Source organism: Emydura macquarii, unplaced genomic scaffold, assembly GCF_026122565.2.
Source record: "Emydura macquarii macquarii isolate MOO-44397 ecotype Brisbane River unplaced genomic scaffold, CSIRO-AGI_Emac_v2 contig_2676, whole genome shotgun sequence".
In the NCBI taxonomy this organism is placed as follows: domain Eukaryota; kingdom Metazoa; phylum Chordata; order Testudines; family Chelidae; genus Emydura; species Emydura macquarii.
The window spans coordinates 46,557,279-46,585,113 of NW_027132813.1; the positions used below are offsets into that span (position 1 = coordinate 46,557,279).

Consider the following 27,835-nt stretch of genomic DNA (forward strand, 5'->3'; position numbering starts at 1 on the left):
AAGAATAGACTCTAGGTCTACCAAGTCCCAGTCCAGTGCTTTATTGACTATGCAACACTGCTAGTCAAGACAAGTCTTTATTCTCACAAGTCCTGTATACCTCGATCAATGTATTTAAATAATAGATTAAGAAAAATCCTACATTAAAAGAACATTAAGCTTGCAAAAAATCACACAATCAAAAGTTTGGAATTGAAGTTGCCTGTGCTACCTTAATTCAGCCGTCTTGTGTGTATGCATTGTGATACAGTTTTTAATTACATGACTGGTTGACACCTGGCATGGAATATTGCACCCCTAATGATTAAAGTATGGCAAAATTATAAGCCGCTGTAAACAGGGTCTTCTAATGCAAAGTGTTAGGAAACCTTAATTTTGGGAAGTGCTACCAGCCAATAATAATTGTTTAAGCTGTAAGCTCTTCAGAGCAGAGATTGTCTCTTACTATGTGTGTGAACAGTGCCTTGCACAATGGGAAACTGATCATAAATGGGACCTCTATACACTACCATGATATAACTAATACATGATGATAATCTTCCTGTTTCAAAGCTGCATTGAAAAAAATCTGCTAGTGACTAACAAGAAATGAAGTATTACCTACTACTTCCCATTGGTTAAGATCTCTATAATCACCAGTTGTGCTGGATTTATATTTTCAATATTATTTTACCTGTTTCTCACTAGAACATAGGAACTTAAAAAAACATCAACAATTCAATGTTGTTTGTTACAGGAGTGCAGAACAAATCTTAGTGAACTTGGGTAGATATATTTATATCTAGATAGATAGATGTCAAATCAAAAGCAGCTAAAGATATTTTTATATATTTTATTTATTAGAAACTGCTCTTTGCCTGAGACTTAGTTTGCCCAGTTTTGGCCTGGAGAAAGTTTTTGACCCTCTTAAATACGTAAGAATGGTCATACTAGGTCAGACCAATGTCCATGTAGCCCTGTATCTTGTCTTCTACAGTGTCCAATGCCAGGTGCTTCAGAAGGAATGAACAGAACAGGTAATCATCAAGTGAGCCATCCCCTGTTGCCTATTCCCAGCTTCTGGAAAACAGCAATCCCAGCAATACAGGAGGTTTACACTAGGCATAGTTAAGACCCCAAACTCTAGCTGCATGAACAGTATGTACTGTGCATTGCAGGTGGGCGGGAGCAGCTGCAGGTATAAAACTAAGAGTGTAGTGTGGTGATAATTAGAGAAAACAAAGCTAAGGAAATGCAAATAATCTATACCCATGTATTTCTAACTGCAGAGTCTCAGGAAAATGAATCCATTCTCTGCCAGGATGAATGCACAGCCCATGCTAACCAATTGGTTTGTTTTATTTAGGTGAGTAAAATGGAAACAGAGCAGTGTATTTTCATAGAGAGGAGTGGGAATTAATGGGAGTCACATGTTTAAATAGTGATATATTGAGCTGAAAATATACCCTGATGTAATTCAAGACCTAGGGCCCAGTTTACCCTTGCCCTGCACCTTGTGTAGTCATTTGCCCCAATGTAACATAAGTGGATGTAAAATGCTACTGTTCTGAGGTGCTAGCATTTTACACACACTCTTGCACTGGTGTATGTGACCCTACTAGATGCGAGGCAGCAGTAAATGGGGCCTTGAGATTCTAAGAGCCAACTGCCCCCTGCACTCGGTCCTAAATACAGCAGATCCATTGCAGTTTCACTGTGCACAGAACTTGGCAAGGCCTTGCAAAGGATGCCATATTCCTTGCATACTGCAATGCTCTGCCCCATGTTGCTTCCCTTTGCATTGGAGTTTGGGCACATGGCAGTGGCAGACTGGAGGAGCGGACAGTATACTAAACTCCCCAAGAGCAGTGAGCGGGGGCTACATGCTATCGCACACAAAACAATGCACCAGGTCATTAGATTAGCAGGAAAGACTCTTGAGCCTTAACCCCCCCTAAGACCTCTAGAGCAAAACCCGTTGACTTGGCTTTTGTAAGGAGACAGCGCTTTGCCCAAAGTATGTAACATACCAGTCACTGAACTAGACCCACACAGAGGCAACTTTACACTTACAGAGTGGTGTAAACAGGATTTAGTGTCAATCACAGTCGGGCTTCTTATGTTCCAGGTAGTAATGTATTTGAGAGTTCAACTGTTACCTGCTCCAGGAGATGAAGGTTCAAACCCACTGGATATATCACTGCACGCGTTGGAAGCCTGCTCAGAGAGCTTCTTTTTTGAACTGCCATCGGCAGACTTATGTGATTTCTTTTTATTCTTCACCAGAATTTTGTACATTAAGTCCATAGGGCTTGGAAGGGGGACGCCAGTTTCAAGCTTAAAGGAAAGAGAGATTTGCAATAAATAAAATGGTCCAATGGTAACTTCTCATTCTCCACCTGACACAATGTACCTACAGTTCTGCAGTCCAAAAATGTAAACCCATTTTAAGATGAAGCGTGGTTTGCACAACAGGTGGTCTCTGTGCTGAACAAAACAATGCCAATGAAGGCACTTTAGCAGACAAAGAAAAAATGCACTATGAAATATCTACAATAATAACCATAAGTACTATTTGATATGTGAAAGCCCACATTATAAAAGAGTAGATGTCACAGCCAATTTAGTTTTATAGCATTAGAACTCATTGTATCACAATAATCTCCACATCAGAAACCATATGCTTAATCCAATACTTGCATAAATTACTTATAAATCCCCCAAACCAAAAAAAAACCCAAAAACAGCTGCTTCTATCTTGTAAGCAGTATATGAAGAACAACAGAAAACTGAAATATGTAAATAAATATTCCTACATATATTTATGATCAAGGAAATACCAAACCATCTTACTGGGTATTTTTCCAGTGGATCCATGAGCAGTGCATCTCCAAAAATTAATCTGCAATATTCTGCCATTTTGGCTTGCTGCTTAGGGCTAAAAGGGGAAAAGGATAGAATTAAGCGAGGCTTATTCATACTGCAGGCTGAAAAGCAGCAGTAATGGTAAAATCTAATATCCCTTAACTAGATGAAAGGATAATTTCTTGATCCTATCATTGTAAATTGTTCACAATGATATAGATTCATCATGCTATTATTCTGACTTCTCTGACAGCCTTATCACAGGGATTATACATGAAATAACACAATAAAGGCATTGGCCATCTGAAGTCAGAAAGAGTGAAACTGAATGTGTCACAGAGACAAATATTCACACGCACTTTATAGAATATAAAAACTGAATACGTCAGTTGTGTGAGTGATAGAAATAAACTGTTACACAAGTTTGGCTCTTGTAGGAAACATCTTTAAATATGTTTTCCTTCATGATACTTTTCATTCACATCATGGATTTTCAAGATGTACTTATGTCTTTACTTTTTCCCCCTCTATTTTGCTTTGCTTTTTCTTTTTTTGTAACTTGAGAACGTGAAACGGAAGACACAAACAAAGAGAAAAGGGATGAGCCTTTTTAAGGGCACTTCCAACACCTGGCAGAGATTAACATGGCCTCAAACACGGTCTCTCCAAGGCCAGCTCTACACTAGAAACTTTTGCTGGCATAGCTTTGTTGGCAAAAAACCTAAAATACAGTCAGAACGGTATAATTCTGCTTATGCTGATCTAGCTTATGGTGTTTGGGAAACTGGCATAAATGCAATTTTGTTCATATAGGAGGGCTTTGCTGATATAGCTATGCTGATCAGCAACGGCTTTCTAATGCAGAGCTGGCTTTAGTAACAAGCTCCTGAAGCAAGTAGCTGGGTGATTATTTTAGGCTGTAGGGCAAAGCACTGTTGAGATTTCCTTTCATTAGACGCTTGTCTACCCATATCACACTTTACAACAGTAAATTACTGTGGTGGTTTTCATGATGTCCACTAGGGATAAGTCAAACTCAACAGACTGTGCTTATAGCCAGTTTGTCCATAGTGCAACCCAAGAGTAAAATAATATCTGGATATCATTGTGATGGGAGTTTTAGGATACAGATAGGTTATAAATGCCACTTGCATAGCCTTAAAATGTGGCCTGCACCTGCAGTTTTTTTTATAACCACAGGGACAGGATAAAACTGTTCAACTACACATTATGTCGCTGGTGAACTCAAACAACAAGCAATTTCTATTCACAGAACATGAATGACTCCAAGCAGTTATAGCTGCATCTATTGTTCATCACAGAATGTACCCATGTGTCACAACATTTGGGATCCCCTAGTTTACAATCATGTCTCCTCACACGAAGTTAAAACTTGAGCTGGGTGGGATACAGTTTTCTTGTCCTATGAAGAATTTTGAGTGTTGAATATTTTTGTGTTTCAATTTGGGGCAAAAACTTGAACATCCTGAAAATATTCACAAAGTAAAGCCAAACAAATACAAAAATCAGTTTTGGTCACTGGGAAAAGTTTTGTTTTGGTAATTCTGAAACATTTCATTTTCAAATTTGACTTTTTTCTTTCCTAAAACCTTTTAAAGGTCATTTTGAACAGGAAAACAGGATTTTTTTAAATTTTGAAAATACTGAAAATAAATGTTTTTCCCCCAACATTTTTTGAGTTGCAAAATTCATCGAAACCCACCCTGTTTCATGAGCAGTTTTGATTTTGATGAATCTGCATTTTTCAATGAAAAACAATTTGTCAAAAAATTCCCCAGCAGCTTTAGCTGAAACGACAACTGCCCAGGTGACAGGAAGAATTTTTAATCTACTTCCTGATTAACTTTTTACAAACAAAAATCAACTAGTGCATCCACTTTAAAGCCCTATTGTACTACCCAGGCAGTGTGAAGGGGCCTTAGTGTAAATGAGAATCTAGTCAAAAGTGTTTGGATAAGCATGCACTTCAGCAATCTACACTATTTGCATTAATGAACACCTGATTCTGTTGTCAAGCTCACCTTCTTTTTATGATTACTAATTATTCGTTGTGTGCCAGCAATGTACTTGATAGCTCATGTCACAGTGAGTAAATCAGAGATGGGACGAAGCCTGGATAGCATTTAACTCAGAATCTGAATTTCCCAAAGTTCAGCAGTGCTTCCATTTGGGGAATTCCATCTTTAGCAGCTATAGGTTAAAATGCTCATAACTTCAATTGTCCACAATACATATGTTGTAGATTTTAAATGATTCCACAAAGCTATAACAGGTTTTAAACTGCTGCATTTTTAATCACTGCAGTATTTTGTTGATGCTTTCATTTAAATTCAGCCAGTTCTGCAAGAAAGTTAAGATCCCCATTTCAGCCTCAGGCATAAGATTAGGAAGATGAGTAGGAAGCAAACAGAGCTAAAAACCGTCAAGGGAAGGGTTGGTGGGGAATGCAGTGAGCTGAGGGTGTAAGTAGAAAGTTATAGTCAGTATCGAACTGTCAGCACCTTTTCAAACAAATAAAACAGGTCCGTGCACAAGAAAACCCAGCTCTCTGTAGAAAGCAGATAAGTGAGTGGGGATTTGTTATAACTCTCGCCTCCAAGGGGTAATTATTATAGGCAAGTTTATCTTAATTGTCTCAACTAGCATATATTTTTAATGGATCCACACTCCTAGTGACTATGATGTTCAAAGTTTGTGTCCTTTAAATCAAACCCCACATTTATCTAAAACTTAGGAACAGGCATAAGATTAGATTTCAAAAGGGCACATCAACCAAAAAACCCCCAGAAGTCTGGAGGTAGTGAGAGTTTCACTCCTACACAACAGTGAAATCTTACACAGAGAATTCAGGTTTAGAACCATCCTCGCTAGAAGTAGTGTTAGAAGGAGATTGTACCATCCTGTCCTAACCCCACATCTCTCTCTCTCTCTCTTTACAAAAATCTCATGGAAAATAGTGAGGATCCCTCCCTGCCTCCCTTCCTTTCAAAGAACGACTAATTTAACACATCATACTTGGCTTTGCAACTACCTTAAATAACTCATATGTAAAGAGGTATACAAAGAACAGCCAATCCTATGAGTTCTCACTGACTGAAGAACTAACATTTTATACATACTGAGCTACACAGTAATGATCCATAAAGTAGGGAATTGTACCAGAAATATGGGAAATGGAGAAAGGCAAAAAGGGTGCAATGGCAAAGGAATGTATTTACAAGAATAAGGATGAACATAATACCTTTAATGAGACATATTCAATACGTGTTAAGCGGGAAATACACAAGTACCTTTACATAGATTGTGAGCTCTTTGGGACAAGGACCATCTTCTTGTTTGGTGTATGTACAGCACCTAGCATAATGCAGTCGTAGTCGATAACTGGGGCTCCTAGGTACTACGTATAATAATAGCATGTTATTTGTGAAGTGTTGACAGCGTGCCTAATGCTGTACCAGACACACACAAAGTCACAGTCCTTCCTCAGAAGAGCCTACAGTCTAGAACAGTGGCTCTCAATCCACAGCCCAATCAGCTGCAGCCCATGTGACATCCTAATGGCCATATAGGTAGTATATATATTGTGTGGATGCGGCCCACATAACACATAGAGAGCTGCCTATACAGCTCACAATGGTAAATAGATTGAGAAACACTGGTCAAGAAGATTGTAAGGAGGATCCAGAAAAAGAAACCTTGCTAAAAACACTATTGTGACTCTGGCAAGCCAGATACCAGCTCTTGTCAAGACTGAAGGCATTAGCTAAGTACTAACAAACTCAGAGCTGGCGACCAGACCAGTTCACCTATACATTAGTTTTGCTCAAAATAGGTATTAATTTATAAGAATGTATTTAGTGTTTAGACTTTATGAAATGCTTATAAATTGCTACATGGATTAATTTCACTTGTAATGTCGGTATTCCATGAAACAAGAAAATCTGTAAATTTTGCTTTATAACTTTGAAATTGCTCTGAACTTATGAACCCAGGCACGGGAATTGTTCCCCCTCTCCCAGCCCACTCCCCCACCAATCCAGAAGGACTATCAAAATCAGGTGGGCCATCAAGGAACAAGGCAATACAAAGGATTGGTTAGTGATTCTACTGCACCTTGGAAATGCTAAATGCAAAGAAGCTCCTCCTTCTGATGTGGAAGCTGAATGAAGGAAATAAAACAAGTCACAGGAAAATTTTCCATTTTGCTCTTTGCTATTTGAACTCTTACAGGGCCAGAGACTTTAAACTGAGGCAGAGATCCACAGGGGTTCCTCCTGGATTTGCCCTGACAGACACTTTGAATTGACAGATCACTACGACTTTGTCACTCTTAGGATTTAGATGGTAACTCATTTGTGTGTCTATGTTTACTTGTTTTAATTTGTAAATAACATTTCTTTTTCCTAGTGAATAAACCTTTAGATAGATTATTACAGGACTGGCTATAGGCACTGTCTTTGGTGTAAGATCTAGGGTACAAGTTATTCTGGGGTAAGTGACTTGTTTCTTGGGACTGGAAGCAACCTGAATGTGGTGTGATTTTTGATGTAAGTGACTATTTATCATTAAGTCCAGTTTGTCTGAGTGGCAAGATAGTCTGGACTGTCTAAGGGGCTGTCTGTAACTCCATGGTAAGACTGCTGTCGTGATCCAGTTCACATTTGTTACTGGCTTGGTAAAATCTCATTATAGAACACACCACCAGATTGGGGTATCTCGCCTGGTTTTAACAGTCTGCCCTGAGGTAAGCACTCACAGTCGTGAGCCACTACAGATAGCGTGACAACTATTAATATTTGTAATGCTAATTCTAGCTAGAAAACAGCAAGATGAGTTTGACTTTAATTAAGTATAATCTAAAAATTGATCTTGGATACTGTTCAAGGATTACTTACTTAACCTTTTAGCTGCTAGGTCATGAGTATGTTTCTAATTATAGAGGCGTCTGCCTTCAGATTTTTAGATACCTTATATCAGGTCTCATTTCAAACCCCATAGTACTTCTGAGGCCTTTCCAATGTTTGCAAGGTCTAAATGTCTTCCCTCCCCCCCATTTCGGGGGTCCATTTCTTTTCTTAGAACTGTTTTTTTCCCCAATTCACTGACTTTGACCTCAATATCGTTACTGAATGATGATATAGCTTGAAATTATAATTATTTTATATACTGTAAAACACACACACTATACCGGATGCCTTACTGAGTCATGAATGACATTGAGTGGTTATCATCATCATCATCATCATCATCAGTGCCAACAAGCTCTCATTGTGGACCAGGATTCCATTATAAGAACATAAGAATGACCATACTGAGTCAGACCAATGGTTCATCTAGTCCACTATATTGTCTTCTGACAGAGATGAATGACAGATTCTTCAGAGGGAATGAACAGAATAGGGAAAACATCAAATGATCCATCCCTTGTTGTCCAGTCCCTGTATCTGGGAGTCAGAGGCTTAGGGACCCCAGCACATGGTGTTGCGTCCCTGACCATCTTGGCAAATAAGCATTGATGGACCTTATCCTCTATGAATTTATCTAATTCTTTTTTGAACCCAGTTATACTTTTGGCCTTTACAACAATCCCTGGCAATGAGTTCCACAAGTTGACTGTGCGTTGTGTGAAGAAATACTTCTTTTTGTTTATTTTAAACCTGCTGCCTATTAATTTAATTGGGTCGCCCTGGGTTCTTGTGTTATGTGAAGTGGTAAATAACACTTCCCTATTCACTTTCTCCACACCATTCATGATTTTATAGACCTCTATCATATCTCCCTTTAGTCATCTCTTTTCAAAGCTGAACAATCCCAGTCTTTGTAATCTCTCCTCATACAGTAGCTGTTCTATACCCCTTGTCATTTTTGTTGCCCTTTTGTACTTTTTCCAATTCTAAAATATCTTTTAGAGATGGGACAACCAGAACTACATGCAGTATTCAGGAGTGTGGTCATATCATGGATTTATATAGTGGCATTATGATATTTACTGCCTTATTATCTATCCCTTTACTAATGGTTCCTAACGTTCTGTTAGCTTTTTTAACAGCTGTTGCACATTGAGCGGTTGTTTTCAGAGAACTATCCACAATTACCCCAAGATATCTTTCTTGAGTGGTAACAGCTAATTTAGACCCCATCATTTTGTATGTATATGTTTTTCAATGTACATTACTTTTCATTTATCAACATTGAATTTCATTTGCCATTCTGTTGCTCAGTCCCCCAGTTTTGTGAGATCCCTTTGTAACTCTTCATAGTCTGCTTTGGACTTAGCTCTCTTAAGTATTATTGTGTCATCTGCAAACATTGCCACCTCACAGTTTACCCCCTTTTCCAGATAATTTATGAATATGTTGAATAGCACTGGTCCCAGTGCAGATCCCTTGGGACCCTGCTATTTACCTATCTCCATTCTGAAAACTGACCATTTATTCCTACCTTTTGTTTCCTGTCTTTTAACCAGTTAGTGATCCATGAGAGGACCTTCCCTCTTATCCCAGGACTGTTTGCTTTGCTTCAGAAACTTTGGTAAAGGACCTTGTCAAAGGCTTTCTGAAAGTCCAAGTACACTATATCCACTGGATCTCCCTTGTTCACATTTGTTGATCCCCGCAAAGAATTTTAGGATTGGTGAAGTATGACATCCCTTTACAAAAGCTGTGTTGACTCTTCCCCAACACCATCTATGTGTCTGATAATTCTGTTCTTTAGTATAATTTCCAGCTGGTACTGAAGTTAGGCTTACCAGCCTGTAATTGCCAGGATCGCCTGTGGAGCCTTGTTTAAAAATCACTTATCCAGGCTTATCCATTGCGCTAGGTGCTGTACAAATAAAAAATGACTATCTCTGCCCCAATGAGCTTACAATATAAGACAAGAGACAATAGGTTAATACAGACAGATGGGAGAGGTACGAAGGTACATGTTTGAAAACTTAACAATTTTCAGTGCAAATTTCACAAATTTAACAGTGCAAGTTGATATCATGGGCCAATCAGAGGGAAGCTTTGACAACTCAACAGTGAAAGAGAGATTATAGGCAGGATGGGGATTGACCGTGAAGGGCCTTGCAAGTGAATACACGCAGCTAATGCTTGATATGATAGAGAAGGAGGAGCCAATGCAGGAATGCAAAATATGGTCAAAGCATCAGGCTAGGAAAATGATCTTAGAATGCATTCTGAATGGACAGGAGAAGGGCAAAATTGCTTTTGTCAAGGCCAGAGCGAAGGCTGTTGCAGTAATCAAGACATGAGATGATGAGAGCCTGGATAAGTGTTTTAACCATGTAGATGGAAAAGAAAAGCTGAATTTTAGAGATGTTATGCACAAAGAATAAGCAAGATTTAGACATAGTCCAGAAGTGAGGACCAAGAGAGAGGTCTGAGTTGAAAATGACACACAGGTTATGGTACCATATGTTACAGTAATGGTAAGGAAAATGGAGGAGTTAATTCACATGCTATTAAACTCCATGAAGTTTAAGTCCTTCTGGGAAAAAATATTGAAAGCTCATAAAAAATATTTACCTCAGGTGATCTAAAAATCACTAAAAAATGACATGACCAAAGCATAGATGGTAAAATCATGTGCCAACTGAAGTCAATGGCAAAATTCCCATTAACTTTGATGCAACTGGGACTTCACACAAAATGTTCAGTGAATACAAATCTAATACAGCTGAGAACTATAGGGAAAATTCTGGTCCCACAGAAATAACCGGGAGTTGACTTCCAAGGATTTACACAAATTGTCCAGAAGTGGAAGTTACAAAAGTACTTAGCATTATGAACTGGCATTTAGACCTGAATGATCATGAAAATCTAGAAGGAAAATAATGTTCCATCTAAACAGAAAGGCAGAAGAAGCACTCCATGAAATTAGGTGAAGGATTCTCTGACTGGCATGACTAATTGCAGTATTCTCCGGCAACTTGTGAAGAAATGAAAGTCTAATTGTAACATGCAGTCAAATAACTGAAAATGGTATTTGGCCAAGGCAAAATTAGAAGCTGCACACGTTAAATGGGATAATTTATTGCAGCACAAAGTTAATAACAACCAATACCAATAGTTAGTCAACCTTAAAGCCTCATAAACAGAAGACATTTGATACTGCTTTCCCAAATATCCTATGTTAATAACTTGTTATTGTCATCATAACACATGAAAGAGCACTGCAGATAGTAAGTACATCTAGGGCCTGATTCATCATTCTGTCACTGCAGTTTTATGATGGTGAAACTCCATTGATTTCTATGGGGTAACATTGGCATAAAACTGGAGTAACACAGTGGTAACTCTACTATCAACTTTTCATCTTCCTGGAATTTCACAACATATTTAGTTGTGATTAAAATTTAATCCCATTTTTCTCAAGATATTTTGGCACTTATTTTACCTCTGAAAATAACTGGTTTTTTTTCTTTTTTGCAATTATTAATGTCTTTGTCCTTTGAAAAGGACCTTATCCTTAATGCTTTTTGTTTAAACTTTCGACCTTAATAGTTGAGATAATAAATAGGTCCATATGCTGATTCTCCTATCTGTCTTTTCTAAACAAAGCTTGTTGATATTTTTAAAATACAGATTTGAAGAATAAGGATCAAGACAAGCATATTCCCTAGAGACTCTGGGTCAGATTCAGACGTGATGTGTAAGATGATGTAAGTGATACATTAGTGGGTAGGTGTAAGGGAGTCTAACTGGCATAATTTACATAACAAGGATCCAAAAGAAAGGGGTTTATCAGTGAGAGAAACTAACAGGTGTAGGGTAAAGAAGGTCAATCCCCCAACTTCAACTTGTACATTTTTCCAGTGATAAACTCAGATTCCCTTCCACACACTTTGCTACTTTTAACCACACCTTTGAATTTGGTCCTATAAGTACCTTTCAAACTTTAGTCATCCAGGCTTCCTGATTTGTTTCTCCAGTGGAAGGAGGAATTGATATAGAAGGCGTGGCTGGAGGGGGAACGGCAGCAATACTGTCTGGCAATCAGCACAGTTTCAGTTGTTTGGGTCAACTGCAGATGGAATTTTTTCCTAAACCTTTTTTTTTTTTTTTGGTGGCTGTTTTGCTATGATGTAGACACACCCCAGTTCATTCTAAGACAATGGATTCCTAGATTCTGCTAAAAGGGAGGGATGAGTAGCCATTTATGTATATTACTTTTGCTCTGTGAATCAGTCAGTATGGGCTTTGGGCAATGAAGAACAATGCATTAGTATCCACTGATAACCAAATCTATCCCTTTTTCATTTTATCTAATTTTTCCTAACAGTACAAATAGTGGGAGTCCCAAAATCTTTCCTGACTTCTTGACTAATCATATATATTTTAGAGCTGGGGGGTGGGGAAGGGGCAGGTGCAGAGGTGAGAAGAGAAAGTTTTTCTTTCACAGGAAAGTTTTCCCAACCAAATTGGCACAAAAAGTCAAAATCTTGAAAATTTTCCCAAACCAAAGATGGGGGGAGGGAATTTGTTTCAGGTCAATTGAAACATTTTGTTTTGATCATTTCAGAATATTTTTAAAAATTACTAATAACCTACAATTCTAAATGAAAAGTCATTCAAAACCAGATAACCAGAACTTCGTGTCAAAAATGTCAAATTGAGACGTTTCAACCATTTCAAGACTGTTTTCCAAAAGTTTTTTAAAAACAGGAAATTTGTCAGAACTGACCCTTTCAACAAAGCATTGGTTTAGACAAATCTGCACTCTTTGCTATAAAAAGGTTTCGTTGAAAAATTCCCAAACAGCTCCAACACACAAAATCCCACTTTTGGGATCTCCACTCAGACAAACACAATGGACAACTTCCACTCTAATTTGCACATAGGCAATTCCAAAGGAAATTGCTGTGTACGTTAGAACAGATTATGGGACATAGTCTCTCACTCTCCCTCTTTTATTTTTGTTATGTTTACTGTCAATGGGAATTTCACATACTCTGCTGGAGAAGTATGTTACTGCAAGAGTAAATCCATTAAAATTGATGAGGCTACTTGGGCAGAAAGATACTATTCAACCTGAGTAGAGGTGACAGAATTTGGACAATAATTATTAAATCATTACCCTTCACATTCAAGGCCTCGATTCAGTGAGCATACAGGTGAGCAGTCTCTTTCAAATCAAACTACTCACGTACTTAAAGTTTTGCACATTCTTAGAGCACTGCGCAGATACAAAATTTGTATCCGCATCTGATCCGTGATCTGCAAACATGGTCTGCATCCCTCCGCAATCTGCATCTGCAGATTTGTAGGGCTCTACACATGCATAAGTATCTTAAAGGCCTACATGTAGGATGACAAATTCACTAATGATGATGACTGATGCCAGATAACAAAAATGCTAAATAATCTTGTATCTTAACATTATAACATTGTTTAACCAAACATTGTAACACTGTAATTACTTACGAATCCACATGGTTTTCAAAGGAAAGGAGGATCGGAAAAGGCGATGTCTTAAATGCACACTCAGCAATAGCTTCTATTACTTCCTAAAAAAATTAGGACACAGATAAGTTACAAACACCTTTATGTCTAATGGAAATATATTTTGGTTCCTGAACTAACTTATCTCTCTGCAAAGCACACACAAAAGAACTCAGTGCCTTCCAAAACCATGCCCAGGCGTTTTATTCTGAACAACCTCAAAGATCTGGATGTGCTTTTGCAGTCTGATCTGCAATCTAGTCTCCAAAATGTTATAAGCTTCAAGTATTATCTCACTCCAGAAGTGTTTTTGTGCCTCTCTGTGACTGAACCAATAGCTTACTGCAGAACTTTTTGCAGGTCATGATTCCATGCTTAAAGCTATACCTTTCGTGGATTATTTTGAATAATTGAAGTAATCATGTTTTGTTTGACAAGCCTGTTGTATCTTCTAAGCAGCATCTTTCATTTTTTTTTTTTTTGGGGGGGGGGGGGAATCCTTAATTACTCTGATGCACAAGTTTCAGTCTCCTCTTGTTTGATGTGGGAAATCCCTTTAAGGAACAATATAAAAAAGATTGTTTCATCGAGTTTTAGCAGCCTGTTGGCCAAAATCTTGTTTTTGAAATATATGTAAGAACAGAGCCACAAACACCCCTCCCCTTCCTACCAAAAGGCACATCAGTCTGAATCAAAAGCTAAAACCTCAAACTGACTCTTACTGTTCTACCCTTTTAAATGTTAATTCAAGTCTGTCTGTACTTTGTATAATTTTAAGATTGTTTGTAAATGTCTGTACTATGTCCACTGGCCAGTTTATCTGTTAATTTTACCTGCTTCCAATATATTTGTAAAAATCCTATTCTAAGTACAAAAGCCACACTGTGCAATGTAATGTATCTATCTAATTGTGAAAGACACTGTCAAAAATGAAATAAGGTTTGCTCTAAAAAATAATATGTAAGTTCTTCAGCTAGGAGTTGGCCCTGAGTGACTGAAGTGTGAATGGCTGAGCAATTGAGTTGGGTGTAGACAAAAAGAGTGATTGAACAATTGGTCTGAGTAAGGGATATCGAAACAGACATGAAGAAAACACCAGCCTCACCTAAAACGCTTGAGGGAAGAAGAAAGAAGCAAAGATGATCAAATGGCCTAAGAGGAGCCCACCCTGATGACTTTGGAGCCAGCCCATTTCAAAGGACAAAATCTGATCAGGCTTGCAACAATGTGGGTGATTGAGGATCACACCAAGAATGCAGTTGCAGCATGACAATGCAAAACCCATAGACTTACATGGGGTCCTTTCCCTATAAAATGGGACAAGAAGATGAAGGCTGGAGGTTCGGGTCTACAACATCACATCAGCCAGGAGTACCGATGCGCATCGGCAGAACCTTGCTCCTCATCTTCATGCTCTAGTCACCTGGCCAGTGACTATCATGAGCACCAAGAAGCTGGTAACTATGACATCTGGAAGATCCCTATGTATGTTTGTCTGTCTCTATCTGTGTGTGCCTGTCAGTGTGTGTGAATGTGAATGAAAGCATCAATTGAAACATGTCTCTGTAATTTGTAGTTCTTTTCTTTGATACTATCTACAGAAGTTTCTTTGTTCACAATAAATGCGGCTTGTTGCCTTATCCCCTAATAAGATCCTGTAATATTTGTTATTTGGGTAACAAGCCAACTGTGTAAATAATGTATAATATCTATAACCTATATAACTATGGTTCAGAAATGTAAAGTAAATGTAAGTAAAGGCTGCCTTTCAACAGTAGTGATGCAATGTGATGGCAATAGTTAATCTACCAGTGGAATCATTTTATGACACTCATTTTAGCTCTGTGCCCATTTTTATCCTCTATCAATGCACTTATTGTTAGAAATAATTCACACTTCCCTCTTGGAATACAAACCTGCTTCCAGATGAACTCACTTTAGCACTGAAGGCTGCTATAACCATACTGTGTTAAAAAAACCCTCCATGAATCAAGCACCCAAAATCATAAAATCAAATTCAAAATAATGAAGGGTTTTTTTTTTTAATCTTCTGAGAGTTCTTTTTATTTGCCTTCTGGCTTTTGAACTTATAGAGGCTGCCTTTCCAAGCTAATCTACACAACCATAAGAGCTAGAAATTAATGTTTATTTCAATGAAAGCTGAGATTCTGGTGTATTCACACAACGGTGGGGCCTAGGGCTTTAAAAAAAAAAAAAAAAACCCACCAAATATAAAAAGAGTTGGCAACATACCGGTATTTATATTTTTCATATCTCTATAGAGACATCAAATCATACCTGTACTGTATGGTGCAGATGCTCAGTTGAAGTCAATTGAGCTGTGACTATTTATACCAGCTGGGGAACTGAGTCTGCAGCAATATATCTATATACCTATTCATGTGCGTGCACTCACACACACACGCACACCACCCACCCACCTGATCATAAATAACAAACTTGACACACTTAAACTGCCTCACTGGCGCACTGATCATTCCCTCATCTCCACCAAGATAACCTCTCGCTCTCCAGCCTCTGAGCAGCTTAGAAGCCATTTGTTTTTCCTTTTCCCCCAAACTTGGAACTTTCCTCCTCAGGGCCTAGCACAGGTCAGTTCTATCTAGCCACAGGTTTCTGGTTATATGTTTATTTACAGAAGTAAAACTGATAAATAAATGATACATAAGTAAGCAAATATAGTCTGGTATCTCCAGAACCATGAGTGCTAGCAACAGATACTGCATACCCCATGGGAAAGCACAAACTATTTCCTTCTAGATGAAACTTGCTTCTAGCCCAGGCAGCTCACCAAACACTGATGTCATCTTACATTTGTGACACTGGGTGGGATTTTTTTTATTAGTGCCTATGTGACCTCGGCACCAAGTCCCATTGAAAGCCAATAGGGCTTGTGCTGCTAAATCACGAGGACCTTTTTGAACATCCAACCCTTTATGATCTACAGAAAGGCTAGTTTAGATAGAGTTTTTTTCTTTAGAGCTTTCGAAGGTTTATTGGCTCTACTTTTTCTTCCCCCTTAGACTTCATCGCTCTTACACACGAACCGCAAAATAATCAAGCTGCAGGCCCTCAGCCCTATTGCACAGATCTACTTCTTATTTTGTAGTAGATCTAGGCTGAATAGCATTCTATGAAATGTTCTTTCTAAGAGACCTGTGACTCACATCCAAGTGAAGGGTACAGCATTTGTTACATGTTAGACACCTGCTGGGGTCAGTGAGGGAAATTCTCTCAGATCCACACAACGGTATGGATAGCAGTGGGAATTCTGCATGTTGTAGGGAGAGCCCCGTACGAAAGCTAAGCGCCCCATTATGCACCTGGAAGGAGAGTTTTGCTCCAGTTATGAACTAGTTCTATAGCCTCAGCTGTCATTGCAGCTCCTAAAATGGGATAAAAATACTGAACATAGGGGGAGAAAACAAAGTGGGAAAAAAGTCAGCCTGAAAGGGTAAGAGCGTGGAGACCCTACTGGGATTGGGTGAATCTATAGATGAGAGATTCAAACATGAAGTCATTGAAGTGATGGGCCCTTTTGGGGACTGTGTGCTCTCCACACCTTCAAAGTGACACACAGATCCACTTCAGTCAGTGTAGAAATGATGCTAATATCCAGGTTTTGTTGCAGCAGGAGCATGGCTCACTTGAAATGATTCTCCAAAGTATACCCAAAAGTACATATATCTAGAAAGCAACTCCTGACTTTGACAAAAGAATATGTTTGGTTTTGTTATAAGGTCATAGACCTGCAGAGGCTCCCACTCTGCAGTAGACAGAAGCCTCACAAATTGCTCCAAGTCATAAGAGAAGATAAAAAATGAAAAAATGAAGCAGTCTCACAGTCAGTTTATATTATTTTTTGTCTCAACGCTTCAGAAAATCTATTTATGTCGGTGAAAACTGATGGTCAGAGCAAATATCATTGCTTGTGATAGCCATGCCAAATGCATGAACTGATTGATGACTTAGCACCCAACAGCGAGAGCCAATGATCATTCAGAATCGATTCACACATCTCTGATGCATTATTTCACTATCGCTTTGCTCCTTCTACATCAGCCAGCATACATTTTAGAGCCTAAAAGAGAAGCCACAAGTAATAAATAATTACATTAAAAAGACATTTGCATTAGGGGTGATTGAAAAGTGCTGATTATATTCAAACTAGCCTCCCACCCCTTCAGAATGCCAGTGAGACATGAACTGTGTCCTGAAATCTCCTGGGCCCAGTTCTCGTGTATGCTTTAAAGCATCAGACAGATTTTGCTTTACACTCTTGTACATGGCTGAGAAGAGGTTGAGAACCACCTTATGAAATTAAACAACTTCCAGCAATCAAACTCTACACACGTCAGCATCAACTAATTTCTCCACAGTGGAATGGGAGGATTGGTGATATTAGTGCCAGAGGTTGTATTTTACAATTTCTGGTGACTAAATCAATCAATGCAGAGGTAGAGAAAACAAGTGAAAAAAGCAGAGAAGTGAAGAAGTGCAGTGCAAGTGAAATATGAGTACTTTGTTGTTGTGTTATTTATTTATTTGTAAGTGAATGATTATCAAGACAAGAAAACACTTGTGCCTCACCGTGAAAGAGAGGCACACAGAATCTGTAGCTGTTAAAGTGGTCAAGCCTATCACCTGTAATACAAGGATGCTTCATAGAAGGATGATATTTTCTCAAATATCTTCTGCATCTTAGTAAGCCTAGAAATGTATTTCCATAGAAAAGAAGTACCTAAAATTAACAGGAGGTGATTCTTTCAGGACTCTAAAATGCCGCCTTTACATAGCATTGTAGATAATGTAATATTACTGCTGACTAGCTAACATTTAGTACTGGAGGCACAAACACTGAAGATGAAATACATACTGTTGACTGAAAGTGAGATCGCATTTTAAGTAATATACGTTACTGCTATGGACTAACATTTACTATTGATGATAAAATGTAGATGAAGTTCAGAAGCCTAGAAATTCTATTTGTGGCTTGAGTAGTATTAATATCCCCCTCTTCCCTGCCCCCCAAATAAAGATGTTTTTGGTCATACTTGCTACCTCAAATACCAGATTTATCTTCATGAGACGGTCAAACACATTATAGCTATCGTTTTAATTTATTATGACAAATGCTCAGGTCCCATTGACACTGTTAACATCTCGCTACCTGGATTGGCAATCCATTGTCACTCCGCTTCCTGGAATTTACAGCTTCATTATTCCTTTATCCACAGTTACTCTTTTGCTACTTTCTAAGCTCCAGCATTTTTGTTTCCTGCTTTCCCCATTAACCCAGATTCCAAAGCTGTGGGTACCAGCTTGTTCAGGGGGATCATGGGAATAACATCTCAAGTGTCACTGGAAGTGCCAGGGTTTTGTCAGTTTTTGAATTCCTGTAGGGGAAAGAGGTCCTCTGCCACTAGCTATGTGAACTCTTGCCTCCTTTCTCCCTCAGGGGACACTACGCAGCAGTTCTCCCTGCAGGCCTTTCTGCAACCCTAGTGCTAATAGTCAGACCAGCAAGGGAAAAGGAATGAGTAAAGCTGCAAGCCAGGGAAAGGAGAGAAAACACATGACAGCAAACTTGGCAGGGAGTTAAGAGTCTCTGCCAGATAGAGGAGGGAAGAAGAATGGGAGCTTTGCTTCTTTCTCTGTCAAAACCTCATTCAGGCCTTCTTCTTGTTTGGACTCCTTTTGTCACGGCCTCTGTTCCAGCTCTCCAGACTCCAGCCTGTACAGGGCTCCCTGCTCATCATCTCACCTGTACTAAGAAATGTGGTCACATCCCCTCTATCCTTACACAATTCCACTAGCTCCCCATTCACCTCAAGATTCTAGTTCATACTTGTCCTCGTTTATAAAACCTGTCACGGACACCATATATGTCTTTCTGCTTTCTCTAGCATCTAGCACTGTCCCAGGATGGAATTTTCTGTCCCAATATGGAATCTCTCCACTCATGATCTTCTTGCAGCTCTGGACTACTGGAACATTCTCCCTCTGTCTCTCAGTTTCAGTGACTCACCATGTGTTTCCAACACTCATCTAAAAACATCTCTTTTCTCCTCAATTGCTCTTTTCTTCCACCTTTGCTGTATAAAGGTGTTTAACTCTGCCATGTGTTGGGACACCTTTTACATGCAAGAAAGTACCCCAGATAAAGTGACACTGGGTTGCATCGTTATACCTTGAAGGATATTTCAGTTGTCATGGTGAATCCATGTGTAATGACGGGCTCTTCTTCTGCTGTCCGTCCTTTCCAACAGTCCAACTCCACACAGCGACAGCCTGACAAGAGCACTTGGCGATACATCTCTACTGAGGAGCTACCAGCCAGCTGTCCAGCTGCAACAACATTAACAAGGACATGAAACAAGCAGATTTATTCTGGGTTGCTGGGGTGATTATAATGAATCTAATAATAATGAATGCTAACAACATCATTCACCCTCTGGTGACAGGCAGGCTGTCAAAGACATCTAAAGAGCATGAGTGCTAAAAGAAAATGAGTTAATACAAGATAATGCCATAGTTCAGGTTCTGCCTTTATTTCCAATGGTGTAAATCAGGACTAACTCCATAGAAGGCAATAGTTACCTGGATACAAAACTACCAGGAGACCAGAATCAAGCTCTAGATGGACAGACAGACATACAAGTCAGGTGTGCCTCATTATTATTCTCCTTCCTTTGAAATGTTTGCATTTTTAAAATGACTGATAAACATGCATCTTTGACATCAATGAGATTTTCTATAATAATTGCAAAACTTCAAGAAAAAGGTTTAAAGTTACTTGCCACCATTGTCTTCAAAAGTAATTGCTCAGATCCCCAAGTTAGCCTCCATCCCATGTTTTAATAAAAGAGCTCTTTTTAAAGTCTGAGTTCTAAAGCATGTGTTCCACTTTAAATAAGCAACACAAGGGCTACCCTACAAACCTGGGACAGCAAATCTCTTTATGTCATAACACACAATACAATTTAGTGCAAGAGAAAATCAACAGTTGTATTGTCACTAATGGTATCAGCAGTAGCTCCCAAATCAATCCTAATCACAACGCTTATTTGGTCAGTTAAATTTCCTGAGGTGATGATGCACTATGTAGTAAAAATGTAAATATATTACCTGTTTGCAATAGTGACGCCTTGTAAAATTAAAAAACCCAACTCTTTCCCAAACATGGAGACTTTAGGAGATTCCCCCTATCCCCCACTACATTTAAATCAAATGTGTGTGTTAATTAAAGGTGCTGGGCTTCCAGCACTGGAAACCTCAAGCTTTACAACAGGTTCAGCTCCAGTAACAGCAGTGCAAACATCTTGTGATGGAAGACTTCAGGTAATGGAAGAATGGTCCAGTGGATGCCAGCCTCAGACTTGAAAGACCTGGTTTAATGTCCTGCTCTGCCACAGACTTCCTGTGTGACCTTGGGCAAGTCATTTAATCTCTTTATACATTATTTTCCCATTGGTAAAATGGGGATAGCACTTCCTTACCTTGTGGGATTGTTGTGAAGATAAATACATTAAACCGTGCGAGATGCTCAGGTATGATAAGGGGGGGGGGTGTCATATAACTATGCCAATTTATACCAACTGAGGATTCATAGATTCCAAGGTTAGACGGGACTGTTGTGCTCAGTAAGTCTGACCTCTAGTATAGCCCAGGTCACAGAGCTCCTGCAAAATAATTCCTAGAGCATATATTTTAGAAAAAGACATCCGAACAAATGCAGCCGCTTCCTGGTTCAAACCTGCACAGGGAAACCCCATTGATTCTGAATCCACTGTTTTAACCACTCATCTGTCACAGCTGTGTTGGCTGTCAGAGGGCCTAGCCTACTGTCTCCATGTCCCTGGGCTTAAAATTACCCATTCTGGCTGCAAACAACATAATTTGCAGAAATTTTCACTCAGATCTAGATTTTCAAAGTTGGACTAGTACGCTTGTGTTCACATGCACTTGCCATAGTTGTAAAACATGGAATAGAGGGGTTTTTTTCCAGCACACAGCTAGTTGGATGTATCCTTTAAACTATAGCTTAGCACGGTTATAGCTATATTAAATGCCAGCTCATTTTAATTTATATCTACACAGCAGTTAGTTTCATACCTGATGTGTAAAACATCCAGCATCAGATCTGATACGCCTGAGTTGTCTTACTGCCAAAGACATAACTTCAAATCTGAATTTAAAAGATTGAAAGAAACAAACAACTAAAGTGTCACGTAGTATAGGACAAAGCCTGCACTTACCTTAGCCTCTCTAGAGGTGAGATCAGAGCAAGTCAGGTGTGAGGCCCTGATTCATTCTTCCTGTTCAAGTAAGACTGGCTTGGAGGGGCTCCAGGGGCAGTTGCATTCTGAAATTCACCTCAGTACTGCTTCAAACAGATGCAGTGCGTAGCTGCTTCTAGCACATGCTGTTGATCACATATTTTGCATAGTGCAATCCAGGAATGAAATCCTCAACTCATTAAAGTCACTTGCAAAACTCCCATTGACTTCAATGGGGTAAGATTTCACTCTGGGTGTCTGACTATATTTGTTTGAAGTTATGGTGCATGAGTTGACGTGCTGGTTAGTTTTCCCCAACACTTTTTTAAGGAACTAGGTTTGGAAACATGCCACAGCACATGGATAAAGAGTCCAAGGGACTAGCACAATGTGGTCAAGGAGCTTCCAGTCCCAAAAATCAAATTTGGCAGCCTAGATGTGTTTGCCCCGGTACTCCATTCAGAACAAGGTACAGTACCAGTGTATGCCAGTGGGGCTATGTCCTCTTTAAAGTAAAAGCTCGAGATAACAACACTTCTAATTTTAATGGCACTCTAATCCACAGGCTTCTGAGTGCTGCACTAAAAGATATTCCCAAACTCAGGAAATTTCAAAAGGGCAACAAGAACAGGCACAGAAAATGTTAATAATGCACCCCTAAGCAACAGTGAATTACCCCCACAAAAAAGCAATGAAAGGGAACAAAGAAGTGATATGTGGCCATTAAAAGTTGTGGGGTTTTTTTGTTTTGGGGTTTTTTTTAACCTACCCTTTAATTTGGGCCTACCTATTTTCTCTGTGTCTCCTACATCCCCATCCTACATATCAGCAACTTGTTACTCTGTCTGTTCATCTCTGCAGCTAGCTAAGGCAGACCTCTTCCAAGGCTGTTCGTACCAGCTGCTATAAAGACAGCCTGAACTATTAATCCTCAGGAACTGAAGGTATGTCTACACTGCAATTAAACACCCATGGCTGGCCTGTCTCAGCTGACTCGGGCTTGCAGGGCTTGGGCTATGGGACTGGAAAAAACTGTAGTGTAGATGTTTGGGCTTGGGCTGGATCCCGAGCTCTGGGACCCCTGAATGTCTCCACCGCAATTTTACAGTGCAGCAGCCCAAACCCCAGGAGCCTCAGTCAGCTGACACAGGCCAGTCATGGGTGCTTAACTGCAGTGTAGACATACCCCAAGAGTTTTGCCTCCATGGCACATGCAGAGTCTGACAAGTGAAGGAGCAGGAGACCCCGAGATGAATCCCACATGATGGTGTTTTATGTTTGACAGTAAGAATGTAAGAACTGCCACGCTAGAAGAGAACGATGGTCCATCTAGACCAGTACTGCCAATCTCACCTTCAGGGGAAAGTGTAAGACCCTTACACAGTAGCTGTGTGATATTGTATTGGGGCAGGGTGAAATTTCTGACTGCAGCTGGTGATCATCTCAGGGCTTGAAGGATTAGGATTTATACACGTTATAACCCTTATTTTAGCACGTGTGACTCCAAATAGTGTCAGACCACCTCTAAAATATATCTGAGGTACTTATATAGCCCTCATTACCATACCACCTTAGCACCTCACAATATTGAGCATGATTTTCCTCACAATGTGAGGTAGGGCAGTGCTATTGTGCCCATTTTACAGATTGGGAACTGAGGCACAGAGAGGCTAAGTGACTTCTCACAGGAAGTCTGTGGCAGAGCAGAGATGTGACCCACATCTCCCAGTTCCTAGACTAGTACCCTAACCATTGGACCATTTTTCCTCACTAAAATGCATTGCTCAAGCAGGAACGTCATGAAATAACTTACCCTTTACTTTTTTTTAAAAGCATCCTCAAATAGTCTACGAACCATGCAAAGGTGGGCAAGGTAAGTCCTTGACATGGCAATATAAATGTGGTGTGGAGTAGATGGAGTGGTAGCTGTACCTTTCTTGGTAAGAGGTGAAGTTATGCAGCTCCATGTTCCAGCTAACTTTAACCACTGAGAGCCCAGTGCATTGTCCCTCTACTGGGTAACTTGGATGGGCTTTTGCGATTTTCCAAGTGGGAGCTTTGGAAATGGCGAAGGCCAAGAAGCACCCCTACAAAGCCGCAGGGTGGCAGTGGTGCTTCAGTCCGGGCACTACGCCAATGCCCTCTCCCTCTCCCTCCCTCCCTATAAGTTCCCATCAAAGAAGTCCCAGGTATCCTCCCAGAAGCGGCTTCTAGTTCTCCTTCCTCCATACAGAGACAGTACAGGGGTAACAGGGAAATTTGGGGTACCTCAGCTCTCAACTGCTGGCCAGGTTCCCGCCTCTCCCAAGCTCTCCTACTATCCAAGCCAACAGGGAGGGGTGGGAAGGGCCCAGACAGAGCTGGGAGGGAGCAGAGCCTGCTGTAGAGTGGCCCTTCGGAGCCTGCTGCCTGAGCCCAGCAGCTCAGCAAGTGTTCTGTGGCAGCAGGGAAGATGGTGAGTGGAGAGGAAAGTTGGCTTAGTGCTGCTACGTAAGAGAGCAGCCTCAGACTGGCCACTGTCCCCTCTCCTCCTCATCGGCACATTGTTGTCCCTTGAAATTGTGAAGTTGGAGCATCATAGTGTAGGGGTTTTTTTTTGGCCCACCTATAACTTCCCTCTCACCCCTAAAACTCCCTGGTAACTCAAGCTGGGAAGGTCTATCCTGCTTGGAAAAGATCTTGTGCAAGGAGGGAGGTGAGTGCAGGGGTGAGGTGGGAAGGTTTTAGGGATGTGGTGAAGGTTGCAAATAAGTGATACAGGTTGTGGGCTTGGGATTTGATAAGGCAGCAAAGCAGGAAGGCGGTGTAGGCAAGGAATATGGTAGCAATAAGAAGGAGAGAATGAACTTGCAACCGAGGAATAGAGCCTGGTATTTTTCATGGGAGACGCTCAGTGGCCCAAGAGCATGGATAGAGGAAACGGACATTGGAGGCGAAGCAGGGTTGGGAGTTAGTTGGGTAGACTTTGCAGTCTATACACACATACACAACACCCAAAACTGCTGAGCTCTGCCTCCCACATGCATTTGTCTTTCCTTTTAAGAGGCAAAAAGGAAGATGGCAAAATACATCTAAAAGGTTAAATAAGTGTGTGATAATGATTGTGATAGATAATGATCATTATGCCTTGGCTTCCCCTGCTGCAGGGAGAGCTGCTGAAGTGTACACTCCCCACTGTGACAATAGCAATAACCTGAGGCAACACTGGGGAGAAATCAGTCACAAAGCAGGGCTGCGAATTAATGTCTCAAGCATATTTAAAAAAAAAACCCCAAAACCAACAGTGATGAGGGCAGTATTTTTTGCCATGAAGACGACAGTTCTTTAAGCCAGGTTTGAATTAATGGAAATTATTTCTTTCCATATTGTTTTTTACCTTTGTTCTTAACTGTAGCGTTTCCTTGAGAGAGAGAAAAGAAAAAAAGCAATAATGCTTCTAAATAAATAATCAGGACTTGATGTACTGCCAAGTGTTTCTACTAAAGGCTAGGAAAATGGTCATTACAATTAAAAATAAAGTCAGACTGTGCATATGTTTCTCTTCGTGTTGGAACAGTGTTTCTTTGGGGATGCCTTTTTCTTAGCTTAAAAACTAACAAAAGGATAGATAATTAGTAGGGCAATAAATGTAACCATAATTGAGATGTATTGCTAGACTGGTTTCCCTACTTCCTTAACAATTATTACATGATTGGTTGCGATTGCCATTTGCACTGCTCAAATTAGTACACAGATGTTACTGACGGTTTTGTTCCCAACCTTCAACCCTTCAACAGTCAACCAATAAGATAACAATTCTGTAGCATTTGTTTACATGTTAAACTGAATTAAGTGTCTGCTGAATGAATGCAAACAGCAACATGACTTTATCTGGTCTAGTTTGAAAGTACAATCTATAGGTATCAGCTTTTGTAATGCATCTATGAAAAAAAAAAACCAAACAAACTACTGATTAAATCCCATTCCAGGCCAGCTGTCTCAGATTTCCTGAGCACAACAAACCCACTAAGTCATGGGGCACATAGTTTGTATCTCAGAAAGTTAAAACACAGAATGATTTTGTATTTTTCTGAATTAAAATTATGACAATTTTTTCACTTGTACTAGTAATAATATTTGAATGATACTGATCCACAAATGATATGCTTAATAGCAATGCGGGCTACATTTCCAAGAGTACCTTCTGAAACTATGCCCTCACAAATGCATGTCAAGTAATCTGCAGGTGCAGTTTGGTAAGACCTTTTTTTTTAGAATCTGGTCTGACTTAAACTTGCAAAAGGCAAGGCAATTTTGAAACACAATCGGGAACTCACTCCTTCCTGCGATATTAAGGTGCGTACTGTAAGGTTATTTATTGTGTGGAGACATATACGATATCTAAGCAGAATAGTTTGGATTAATGCCAAAGTTTCATCAATGATTCTGTATTTCCAGGCTTCTGTTAGTTGGTTGTTAGTTGTCTGTTCTGTTGGTTGCTTAGTGAGACTTTTAGGGATTCATTCCATTCTGAGCTGCACTTATGTAAGTCTAGAGTTACTCCACTGAAATCAATGGCGTTGCTGCACATTTACACTGCCATAAATGAGAGCAGAATTTGACCCTGTGTTGCCTCCCCACTGCATGGGCCTATCCACTAATGTGACAGACTTGCCACTTCTCTACAGCTCCTTGGAGAACAGCCTTACTATTGAAGTGACAGCTTCCATGGATCAGGAATTCTTTCTAACACTGCAGCATTCTAACTAAGTGGATTCTTCTGTATATCAGTAAGGCCCAGTCCACATTACACACAATGGGCCTGCAAAATATCACTATAGAAAACAAAGTTGCTTTTGTGTTTAGAATGCTTGAATTCTTCCAAAGATCCTACTTTTCTGGATATTAGAATTATAACTTTTAAACAGACAAGCTGATATTCCTCCCTCCTCCCCTCCCGCCCCCCAATTTGCAGAAACTAAGCTGCTATTGAGCAGAGCATGGCAAGTTTCAGGATAAAACACATTTTACAGTCAAGGTATAAAACTATGAAATATGGGTGTCTAATGGAAATACTGACAGTTCATTAACTATATAAAAGCAGTAGTAGGTGCTGCAAAAAGTACTAGAACATATATAACAGATCCAAGTTAACAACCACTTGCCCTATTTAGATTTTGCTTCAACATGGGATTGTTGTGTGTGGATTACTGCTCCCTGGCATTTTGCAGAACTAAGGCATGTCTGCTGAATCAATAATGTTAAAAAGACCATAAATCAATTATATACGAGCCAGATTTTTATTACATATTGTATCACTACTTCCTTGTTTAATATGACGCAAGATGATGCGAACTTAAAATCAAATGTAGCAAACAAAATTCCCCAGGTGAGTGTGCTTAAACAAAAATGCTTAATTTTTGTATGATGTAGAATAAAACATTTTACAATTGTGAATTTACAATTCTTTCCATGGAGACAAAACCCTATGGCCAAGATTATAATAAATGAGCATCAAAAGATAGGGTCCTAAATCTTTATGTAGCATTATCAGGATAATGATCTGCACTTGCTGTCCTAAGTGTTTTAAAGCCCCATTGACTTTAGTGCACAAATAATGCAGATCAGGCCCTTGATTTAATTACATCATGGGAGCTTCTGGGTGCTCAGCATTTGTGATAACTGGGTTGCACCATCAAAGAGCCCAGATGCTGAAGGCAGTTAGTAGGTCAGATCTCCCCTCTCCAAGAGGAAAAGGGCAGAGACTCAAGAGCCATTCTGGATCTCTCTAAACTCCCCAACTAAAGCAAAACTTATTGTGAAGTTTGATCGCACAAAAGCTTCAGGGTCAGTTGGTTTCAGGATTGAGAGGGGGAAAAAATGAAGGAGATTCTTTCTATGATATTTTACCATACTAGTTCGTCTATCACTAACCGCAAGTTTTGGACACTAGGCAGACAATGAAGCATTTCTTTTCTAAATTAAAGGCCTGTTCCAGAGCCCGTTTAAGTTAATGGGAATCTTTCCAATGACTTCACTAGGCTTTGGATCAGGCACTGACTGAACTATATAACTTCCAATGGATCTTCAATTTTAATAAGAATAAGGAGGTAACATATCCGTGGACCAATGAGGATAAAAATCAATAGCTGTGCCTTTCCTGCTTTTCAGAAACAATAGACTGTAGGATCATTTACACCTGAGTGGTTTGCATGACTGCAAAAATGCCATCTATTAATGTTG

The 27,835-nt window shown here is 39.7% G+C and overlaps 1 protein-coding gene across 8 annotated transcripts in view; it reads right to left on the reverse strand.

The window, feature by feature from the left end:
- Positions 1–27,835, reverse strand: part of PLCB1 (phospholipase C beta 1) — a 642,689-nt gene that overhangs the window by 163,947 nt on the left and 450,907 nt on the right. For all 8 annotated transcript variants that reach the window (XM_067565312.1, XM_067565318.1, XM_067565317.1 and 5 more), the window contains 4 exons: positions 19,525–19,682; positions 13,296–13,378; positions 2,833–2,917; positions 2,139–2,316 (listed from right to left, as the gene is read on the reverse strand). In XM_067565312.1, coding sequence (XP_067421413.1) covers positions 2,139–2,316; positions 2,833–2,917; positions 13,296–13,378; positions 19,525–19,682 — 504 coding nt within the window. The remainder of the gene's footprint in view (positions 1–2,138; positions 2,317–2,832; positions 2,918–13,295; positions 13,379–19,524; positions 19,683–27,835) is intronic.